Source organism: Podarcis erhardii (assembly GCF_964252035.2).
Source record: "Podarcis erhardii genome assembly, chromosome: 4".
NCBI classification, from domain to species: Eukaryota; Metazoa; Chordata; class Lepidosauria; order Squamata; family Lacertidae; genus Podarcis; species Podarcis erhardii.
In genome coordinates, this window is record NC_138508.1 from 10715614 (window position 1) to 10726039 (window position 10426).

The following is a 10426-nucleotide window of genomic DNA, read 5'->3' on the forward strand; positions in this document are numbered from 1 at the left end:
CAGTTCGAATCCCCACGATGGGGTGAGCTCTCGCTGCTCGGTCCCTCCTCCTGCCAACCTAGCAGTTCGAAAGCACGTCAAAGTGCAAGTAGATAAATAGGTACCGCTCCGGCGGGAAGGTAAAGGTGTTTCCGTGTGCTGCTCTGGTTCGCCAGAAGCAGCTTAGTCATGCTGGCCACATGACCCGGAAGCTGTACGCCGGCTCCCTCGGCCAATAAAGCGAGAAGAGTGCCACAACCCCAAAGTCGGCCATGACTGGACCTAATGGTCAGGGGTACCTTTACCTTTACCTTTACACTGACTGACAGTAGCTCACCAGGGTTCCAGGCAGCAAGTCTTTTGAGACACTAGGAATTGAACCTGCGGCCTTCTACATTAAAGAGCCAGTGCTCTTCCACTGATCTATGGGTCTTCCCCAAAGGAATGCGAAAGAGCATGCTCTACAGTGAGGGGGGAAATTTGCCCGTTTGCCCTCTGATGAAGAAATGACCAGTCCATAATTTTAATGGTAGGTTTATTGTAGCTGTGAGCGACAGAATTACTGTTTGAAGGTTATTCTGAAGGTTCGAGTAGCTACACATCAGCCTCGAAATCTTACTGACTTGGAGAGGATCTGCAAAGAGGAGTGGGACAAAATATCTCCTGAGATGTTTGCAGACCTGGTGGCCACCTACAAGAAACGTCTGACCTCTGTAATTGCCAAGAAGGGTTTTGCCACCAAGTACTAAGTCATCTTTTGCAAAGGGATCAAATACCGTATTTTTTGCACCATAACACTCACTTTTTCCCTCCTAATAAGTAAGGGGAAATGTCTGCGCATGTTATGGAGGGAATGCCTACGGGTGGCATGCCTGTGGATTTTCCTCCTCTAAAAACTATGTGCGTGTTATGGTCGGGTGCGTGTTATAGAGCGAAAAATACGGTACTTATTCCACTCATTATAATGCACATCAATCTCTGACTTTTGTCTTTTGGGTTTCTGGGGGTTTTTCTTGTTGTTACCGTATTTTTCGTTCTATAGGACGCACATTTTCCCTTCCAAAAATTAAGGGGAAATGTGTGTGCGTCCTATAGAGCGAATGCAGGCTGCGCCACTAAGCCCAAAGCCAGAACAGGAAGACGGAGCACTGCGGAGCGCTCCGTCTCGCTGCTCTAGCTTGGGGATGGCTGCGCGCACAGCCTCTCCAGGGCAGCGGGTTGCCTTCACCCCGCTGTCCTGCAGAAGCTAGCAAGGCTGTTCCCAAGCCAGAACAGCGAGACGGAGGGCTCCGTCTCGCTGCTCTAGCTTTGGGACGGCTCCGCGCAAAGCCTCTGCAGGGCAGCGGGGCGCTGCGCTCCAAAGGCTTCAGGGATCTTTGAGGCTGGCGGTGGTGGAAAGCAGCGCTTCCCCCCACTGCCAGCCCCACAAGCTCTGGTGAATGTACCTTGAACACACCTTGTTTTAGAGGGAGAGAACAAGAAAAAAAAATTTCCCCTGTTCTCCCCCTCCTATGGTCCTGTGCGTCCAATGGAGCGAAAAATACGGTATTCTGTCTCTCACAGCTGCAATAAACCTACCATTAAAATTATGGACTGGTCATTTCTTCGTCAGAGGGCAAATGGGCAAATTTAGCAGGGGATCAAATACTTCCCCCCCCCCCATCACTGTATATCCTCAGTCTGGGCATCTGCCATGCCAGGGAAAGACACTATATTCCTGTTATGTACTGAGTTGAATAGGATCCAAAATGCAGCAGTCTGATTGGTCCTAGAACAATAGGATCCAAAATGCAGCAGTCTGATTAGTCCTAGAACAACAGGATTCAGAATGCAGCAGTCTGATTGGTCCTAGAACAATGCAACAGTCTGATTGGTCCTAGAACAATGCAGCAGTATGATTGGCCCACAGGAGCCACCCAATCCAGCTCCAGATGGAAGTGAATCCACAACCTGACTGGCCTACAGGAGAATTCCGCAATTAGCCAATCACGTGCAGCCCATTGTGTAAATAATGTATATAAAGCAGATACTTTGGGGGGACTTTGGGGGGACCAGTTCTGGGCACCACAGTTCAAGAAGGACACTGACAAACTGGAACGTGTCCAGAGGAGGGCAACCAAAATGGTCAAAGGCCTGGAAACGATGCCTTATGAAGAACGGCTGAGGGGGCTGGGCATGTTTGGCCTGGAGAAGAGGAGGTTAAGGGGTGATATGATAGCCATGTTCAAATATATAAAAGGATGTCACATAGAGGAGGGAGAAAGGTTGTTTTCTGCTGCTCCAGAGAAGCGGACACGGAGCAATGGATCCAAACTACAAGAAAGAAGATTCCACCTAAACATTAGGAAGAACTTCCTGACAGTAAGAGCTGTTCGACAGTGGAATTTGCTGCCAAGGAGTGTGGTGGAGTCTCCTTCTTTGGAGGTCTTTAAGCAGAGGCTTGACAACCATATGTCAGGAGTGCTCTGATGGTGTTTCCTGCTTGGCAGGGGGTTGGACTCGATGGCCCTTGTGGTCTCTTCCAACTCTATGATTCTATGATTCTATAATTCTATGACTTTCATTACTCCTCACCACTATGAGCTGAATAAAGAGCATGAAATCCACTCTCGACTCCGAGTATATTTCAGTTCCTTTCCTCCTTTCCCCAGAAACAAGGAGTGTTCCATCATAGGTTTTTCTCCACCTGTAATCGGAAGTGGTACAGTCCTGACCCATGTTTACCAACCCACCAACTGGTATCTCTGTTGTATTTGAAAATAATTCATGTGTGATGTGTGTGTGTGTGTGTGTGTGTGTGTGTGTGTGTGTGCACGGACACACTTAAACATCATGTTTATGTATGCAATTGTTTTAAAATGTTTTTATTATATTGTGAACCACTTCAGGTTTTCTCACGGGAAGCAATTCATAATGGAAATAAATCATCGCTATTGATAATAATGATAGTAATAGCCATTTAGGATTTGTGGGAAGTTCTGAGAGACTGTTTCAAAGACAAGAGATGTTATGCATAAGGTATATCAGTTCAAAATGTTGCCTTGCTCCTCCCTCACACTGCAAAAAGAACACTCAATAATGCAAATTTACATATGCAAATCGGATTAGATGTTTAAAGCATAGACTGTTTTTAAAAGCAGATAAACACAACCTGAGCATGGTGGGTGAAAACCATCTAGCTACAGCCTCCAGAGGGTGCAACAAAATATGTTTAAAATTAAGTCTGCACTTTCTCAATATACTCCACATGGGGGAGCTCCCATAATGCTTGGTCATGAATGTTCAGAAGCACAAACTGCCAATTCTCAACCGTCTATTTAGCCTGTGGAAAGTGTTGACATAGAGTTTTTGTTTTGTCTCAGCCAACCACAAGGCAACCCCCACAAAGATGGAGTAATTGCTCATGGGTGACGGCAGGATTTGAACCCAAGCCAAAAGCCATCTTCAAATCTTTCAAGGGCTGTCACATGGAAGAGGCAGCAAGCTTGTTTTTCCCTGCTAGGGAAAGTAGGATCCGATCCAATGGCTTAAAGTTACAAGAAAGGAGATTCTGACTAAACATCAGAAAAAGCTGGCAGTAAGAGCTTTTGACAGTGGAACAGTCTCCCTTGGGAGGTGATGGACTTTCATAGGAAGTTTTTAAACAGAGGTTGGAGGGCCATCTGTCATGGCTGCTTTAGTTGACATTCCTGCATTGCAGGGGGTTGGACTAGATGACCCTCAGGACCCTTCCCACTATACAATTCTATAATTATATGGACTGAACTATAGAATGGGCATTGGGCTCACTGTGTTATGGGCGCCTCCGGAACAAGACATCTTTTGCATGTTACAGAGCTGAGAGTCAGGCAGACACAGAGAGGGTCCCTTGGGGCTCGCTGTAGACAGAGGAAGGGGCCTGACAAAGAGGAATGGGGAGCAAAGGGGGAATTGCAAGCCAGTATGAGCAACTGCTTCACCTAGACAAGATCAACCCTCGGTAATCTCTGCGTGTTCTTCGTTCTGCTTCCTTAATAAAGAAACTACCACATTTTTCGCTCCATAAGGCACACCGGACCATAAGGCACACCTAGTTTTTAGAGGGGGAAATCAAGAAAAAAAATATTCTGAATCTCAGAAGCCAGAACAGCAAGAGGGATCGCTGTGCAGTGAAAGCAGCAATCCCAATTGATTTTTTAATTAGAGAAAGACGAGAATGTAAAATTACAGTATATTAAGATAAATTATTAGGATAAAAACAAAGCTAGAAAGGATTTGCTGAAATATCTAATTGAATTAGAATACAAAAAAGGGAGGTGCGAGGAGGTCAAGGAAATAAGTAAAGGAAAGAAAGTTATGTAAAAGTTTGAGCTGGTTTTTTTTCTCTTTTTTCTTTTTCGAATTGTTTGTATTTTTGTATTGTATTTTCTGTATTTTTTAATTTTTTTGTTTTTTCTAATTTTCTCTTTGTAATCCTTAAAATTTGAATAAATATTATTTTTTTAAAAAAAAAAATTATTCCCCCCCCCCCAGCCCCAAAGAGCAGCGGACAGGCTGTATGCAGCCTGTCCGCTTCTCCCAGAGCTTCTCGGGGCTGCCAGGGGAAGGCCGGGTTTCCCCCCTCCCAGGCCCAAAGAGCAAAGAAGCCAAGACAGCAAGCAGGATCCATCCTGCTGGCTGTCTTGGCTTCCTCTTTAGCCACGCGCAACCTCTCCAGCCGGGCAATTCCCCCACCTCCCGCAAAAGCCCACAGGAGCCGTGCACCCTTTCTACAAGGAGGGAGAAGGGACTGACTGGCCGCGTCAGTCCCTTCTCCCTCCTGGGGAAAAGCCCGCAAGAGTCGCGCGGAGCTTGTGTGCAGCTCTTGGGGGCTTTTACTGCCTGCCTCCCCCCTGCATTCGCTCCATAAGATGCACACACATTTCCCCTTTTTAGGAGGGAAATGATGCGTCTTGTGGAACGAAAAATACGGTAGCTGCAAGTTAGCCAGAGTTTCACTTTCTTTCTCTGATTTGCAAACAACCTGTTCTCCTTGTTGGCTGCCTGACAGCTGCTCAGCCTCCCCACCAAACAGCTGATACGTGTGGTAGCGCAGCAGCAGCAGCTACTTTCCTGCTCGTCCTCCAGCCTCCAGCCAGCCCCAGGGCTTCAATACTAGTTTGAATTTTGGTCTGGATTTCAAATTTTGGTCTGGGTGGGAAAGAGAATGGCAGAGAGGGGGTTTGAAGGGGGTTTAGAGGGGGATTCCCCAATTATGCAATTTTCACTTATGCAGGTGGGGTACCAGAACGTAAGTGGCTGGGGGGCACAGCTGTGCTGAATATTTCGGCAAGATCAAGTGGAATCCGATGGAAATTTAGGCTGGGGCATTTCTTAAGTGGGGAAGGGAGTCCTTTTAATTTTTGAAGGCACATGGTTTTGATACAAGAATGCGCGGCTAGCTCCGCCGGGTTTGCTTCCCGCGCCGCGGCGTCCGTCTCAAAAGGGCAGCAAGCCGTTCGACCTCCTCATGGGGTGCGGAGAGAGGACTTCCGCCAGCAGGCGGAGGCGGTCCGTGAACAGCAGAGCTTGGCTTCCGGATTCCAGGTCCTTGTTGAAGACGAAGAGGTAGACTTTGGCCAAGATGCTCAGGAACCCCAGGCAGACGGCCACCGCCAGAAACAGCCACACGACTTTGGACAACAGCAGGAGAAGGCTGCTCTGCATGGCCAAGGAATCCTGGACCAGCTTGGCTTGGACCATCTCGTGCAGCAGAGACGGGACCTTGAGGCTCTCGTCCTTCTCCAGCCTCATGAAGGACGCCTCTTCCAGCTGGTCCTTCAGGCAGAGGATCTCGTTCTCCTGGACCTCGCGGATCTGCTCAAGCTCATCCAAGGTGCGCTGGAGCTCGGCGGCTTCGCTCTGCTCCTCTCCGAATCTCTGCTCGGCCGTCTCGATCTTTGACTCCAGCTGCTTGAAGTAGCTCACAATGTGCTCCATCACCTGCTTCATGCGACAGATGTCCTGGTCTTGCGTTGCCTTGTAATCCTGGAAGAGAACAATGTGGCCGGACACCTTTTGAATTTCGGTCCTCAGCATCTTGTTGGTGCCTTTCAAGGCCATGTTCTGGGATTCCAGCTGCGCGATCGTCTCCTCCAGCTTCCTCAGAGCTCCCTGGAGCTCCTCTTCTTCCTTTTCGAAGTCCTCCGCCATGGCTTTGAAACACTCAATCTTGGCTTCCAGGCTCCGGTTCTGCTCTTTGACGCTCCTGTTCTCCGTCAGGATCTCCTGTTTCTCGGCGTCAAGGTTGGCGGCCGTCTCTCTCAGGTCCCAGATCTGGTTTTTCAAATTCCCGTTGGCATCCGTCAGGTGGCACAGCGCAGACTTGTCCATGGTGTGACAGGGCTTGGCTTCCGAGAGGAACAAAGGGGCTGTGGGCTCTGCAGAGATGAAAAAGACAACGTGGGAATAAACAACACCTCATCTTTCTTGGGAAGGACATGGGTGGTGCTGTGGGTTAAACCACAGAGCCTAGGACTTGCCGATCACTTCAGAGCAGGAGAATAAGCCTCATCTGCACTAGGCATTTAAAGCAGGATCGTACCATTTCTAAAGGGACAGAGCCTTTAAAACACAGAGCCTAGGGCTTACCAATCAGAAGGCCGGCAGTTCGAATCCCCGCAACAGGGTGAGCTCCCGTTGCTCGGTCCCTGCTCCTGCCCACCTAGCAGTTTGAAAGCATGTCAAAGTGCAAGTAGATAAATAGGTACCACTCTGGCGGGAAGGTAAATGGCGTTTCCGTGCGCTGCTCTGGTTCGCCAGAAGCGGCTTAGTCATGCTGGCCACATGACCCGGAAGCTGTACACCGGCTCCCTCGGCCCATAAAGCAAGATGAGCGCCGCAACCCCAGAGTCAGCCATGACTGGACCTAATGGTCAGGGGTCCCTTTACCTTTACCTTTACCTTTCTTGGGATCTCAGTATCTCAAGGGCTGTGTGACGTTAACATATGAGAGTGCTGGAGGTGAAATAGTTAAACAGGTTACCCAATCAGGACCCAGGGGGGTGGAGTCAGAGGGACTATAAAACCAGCTCTGGGAGGGCAAAGGGTGGAGTTCATTGGGAGTTGGGTGGTTGGTTGGAGTGGGAGTGAATTGGGATAGAGTCTGCGGGGAGGTTGAGTTAGTGTAGCGAAATAAGCTGAGTCAGGAACAGTTAGGAGCTAGGAAGACAAGTAAATATCTGAGAGGTGGTTTAGTGAGGGAGAGCAGGTAGCGGAAGTTATAGGTCTGGATAGGCACCCCATGATTGTAATTGACCCATACAGTTTACGAAACCATACACTTGTTAAACTGCAACAAATAAACAGAAGTTTATGTTCCAATTTAAACCTGACTGGACTCAGTATTGTACCAGGTAGGGCCTGGGTGGTGGCAGCGAGAAATAAAGTGATGACACAGGGATCAATAGTTCCAGTTACAGATAGGTAGCCGTGTTGGTCTGCCATAGTCAAAACAAAACAAATTCCTTCCAGTAGCACCTTAAAGACCAACTAAGTCAGTTGTTGGTATGAGCTTTCGTGTGCATGCACACTTCTTCAGATACACTGAAACAGAAGTTTCCAGACCCTTCTATATAGTGAGAAGGTGGGGAGGGGTATTACTCAGAAGGGTGGTGGGAATGGGTGATTGGCAGATAGCTGTGATGAGCCTGTTGACGACTCTTAACGACTGCAATAGGTCTTACAGGAAAAAGCAAGGGGTGAAAAGGTGAAAAATGGCTTTGTCATGTATAATGAGATAAGAATCCAAGGTCTTTGTTCAGACCAGGTTTCTCCATGGTTTTAAGTTTGGTGATAAGTTGTAATTCAGCAGCTTCTCTTTCCAGTCTATTTCTGAAATTCCTTTGTAGTAAAACAGCTACTTTGAGATCTTGTATAGAATGTCCTGGGAGATTGAAAGAACTGTGCATGCACACGAAAGCTCATACCAAGAACTGACTTAGTTGGTCTTTAAGGTGCTACTGGAAGGAATTTGTTTTGTTTTGACAGGGATCAATAGACGGTGAAACATCCGGGGACCCTGTGTGATTGCCACAGGCTGTCACATGGACGAGGGAGCAAGCTGCTCCCTCTTCTCTTGCTCTGGAATCGAACCAATGGCTTCAAGCTACAAGAAAGGAGAGCAGAACTCAAATTCACGGAGAATTCTCTGATAGTAAGAGCTGTTCTAAGAATGGAACTGTAGATGCTTTAGTTGAGACGCCTACACTGCAGGGGGCTAGATGACACTTGGCTCCTTCCAACTCTACAATTCTATGATGGCATGATACTAGGGTCTCTGCTATGCTATCTGAATGGCATAGAGATGCGGGTGGCACTGTGGTCTAAACCACTGAGCCTCTTGGGCTTGCCGATCAGAAGGTTAGCGGTTCGAATCCCCGCGACAAAGTGAGCTCCTGTTGCTCTGTCCCAGCTCCTGCCAACCTAGCAGTTCGAAAGCACACCAGTGCAAGTAGATAAATAGGTACCACTGCGGCAGGAAGGTAAATGGCGTTTCTGTGTGCTCCGGTTTCCATCACGGTGTCCCGTTGCACCAGAAGCGGTTTAGTCCTGCTGGCCACATGACCCGGAAAGTTGTCTGTGGACAAACGCCGGCTCCCTCGGCCTGAAAGCGAGATGAGCGCCGCAACCCCGTAGTCGCCTTTGACTGGACTTAACAATGGAATGGCATTATTTTATTGCATATTTTATTGATATTTTAATGCTTCTGTAATTTGCTTTTTTAAACATAGAGGATTATTTTGCAATTCAACAGTTTATTCACAACTTGGGACCAATTTACCTGCAAGATCGCCTTACCCAATAGGTGTACCCCCACAAGCGCTTCTGTCTGTAGGACTGGTACTTTTGCAGACGCCACATAACACTCGCTCCACGTTTGGAAGAAATCCATCTTTTTGCATGGCAACACCTACCCTTTGGAACTCCCTATTGATATCAGACAAGCGCCTTCACTGCTTGTCTGGTGCAGTGGTTAAGAGTGGTAGTCTCGTAATCTGGGGAACCGGGTTCACGTCTCCACTCCTCCACATGCAGCTGCTGGGTGACCTTGGGCCAGTCACACTTCTCTGAAGTCTCTCAGCCCCACTCACATCACAGAGTGTTTGTTGTGGGGGAGGAAGGGAAAGGAGAATGTTAGCCGCTTTGAGACTCCTTAAAGGGAGTGAAAGGCGGGATATCAAATCCAAACTCCTCTTCTTCTTCTTCTTCTTCTTCTTCTCTTTTCGGCACCCGCTAAAGCCATTTTTGTTTAGACAAGCCTACCCAGCCATGTAGAATTTTGATGCATGTTTTAATCTGTTTTTAGTTCATTGCTGGTTATATATTTTGAATGTTTTAAACAGCTGTTTCCCCCCAATAATTTTAAAACCATGTTGACGCTGTTGGGGTTTTGTTTTTGTTTTGTTTTTGTTTTTTACAATCAATCGGCGAATTAATTTTATGAAACGAATAATCGCAAAAGCATTTTACTTATTTAAGTCTAGATTATTTCTTTTGCAATATTGAGTTTCTTCTGTGTTTGTTAATGGGGCTGATTTCTGTATTGCTTGATACGTTTTGTAAACTGCTTTCTCACCCGCCTCCTTGTTTTGGATTTGAGAATAAGTGGGTGCCATTTGTAAGATGCTCTGGGCGCAGTGGAAATAAATTCAAGCAACCTCAAAATGCCAGGGCCATAGGTGCCAATTCCCGGGGGCCCTGGGTGTCTGAGCACCCACAAAATTTGTTAAGTTGTGGGTGAACATATCAGACGACACAGCGATTCTTCAAACAGCTCTTGTTTATTCACAGGCCAGAACAGAACTGAACCGAAGGGTTCAGCCAGCCTGCTTATATAAAGCTCCACTAGAACGCGACAGTAACCATTTTCTGTAACTATCCAATCACTGAACGTCACTTTCAATTCCTTATTTGCATATTTGGACCTGAGTGAAAACTATCTACAGTATCCCCCTGCTGGCCCAGGGTGAGAACTTCAGTACATATCAAAATTTCCCGTGAAGGTGCCAGGCACCCACAAAGTTTGGTGCCATGGCAAGGCACGGTGCATGGCACTCACGCCCCGGGCACCTACGGTCGGGGACCAAGCTGGCACTCCTGGTCAGGGCCTCTGATTGGTTTCATGTAGAAAAGGAGGCGATGATATGAAAGCAGAAATCCAAGCACTGGCTACTCACCCAAGAGCCAGAGCTTTTGAAAGGTTTTTGCCTACATGCTCTCCTGGAACTCAGCCCCAACCATTCCAAGGCTGGCTGCTGGAATCTGGCCCGCAGCTGATGTCACAATGCTCAGCCCTGAGATCATTCTCAGAGGGCGTGGAAAGGGAGCTGGTTGAGAAAAGGCCTGGTGCTCAAAGAATTAAGATGAGGAAAAGCACCAAGCAAGACCCATTTTAACCACAGATTGAAAGACTCAAAATGTTCTGTCC

The 10426-nt window shown here is 47.6% G+C and overlaps 1 protein-coding gene across 1 annotated transcript; it reads right to left on the reverse strand.

The window, feature by feature from the left end:
- Window positions 1-5327: 5327 nt before the first annotated feature.
- LOC309341199 (uncharacterized protein) lies at window positions 5328-10426 on the reverse strand. The gene is made up of 2 exons (XM_081860729.1): window positions 10176-10426; window positions 5328-6377 (listed from the first exon to the last, which is right to left on the reverse strand). The coding sequence occupies exon 2, from the start codon at window positions 6328-6330 to the stop codon at window positions 5437-5439; it is 894 nt and encodes a 297-aa protein (XP_081716855.1). The 5' UTR covers window positions 6331-6377; window positions 10176-10426; the 3' UTR covers window positions 5328-5436.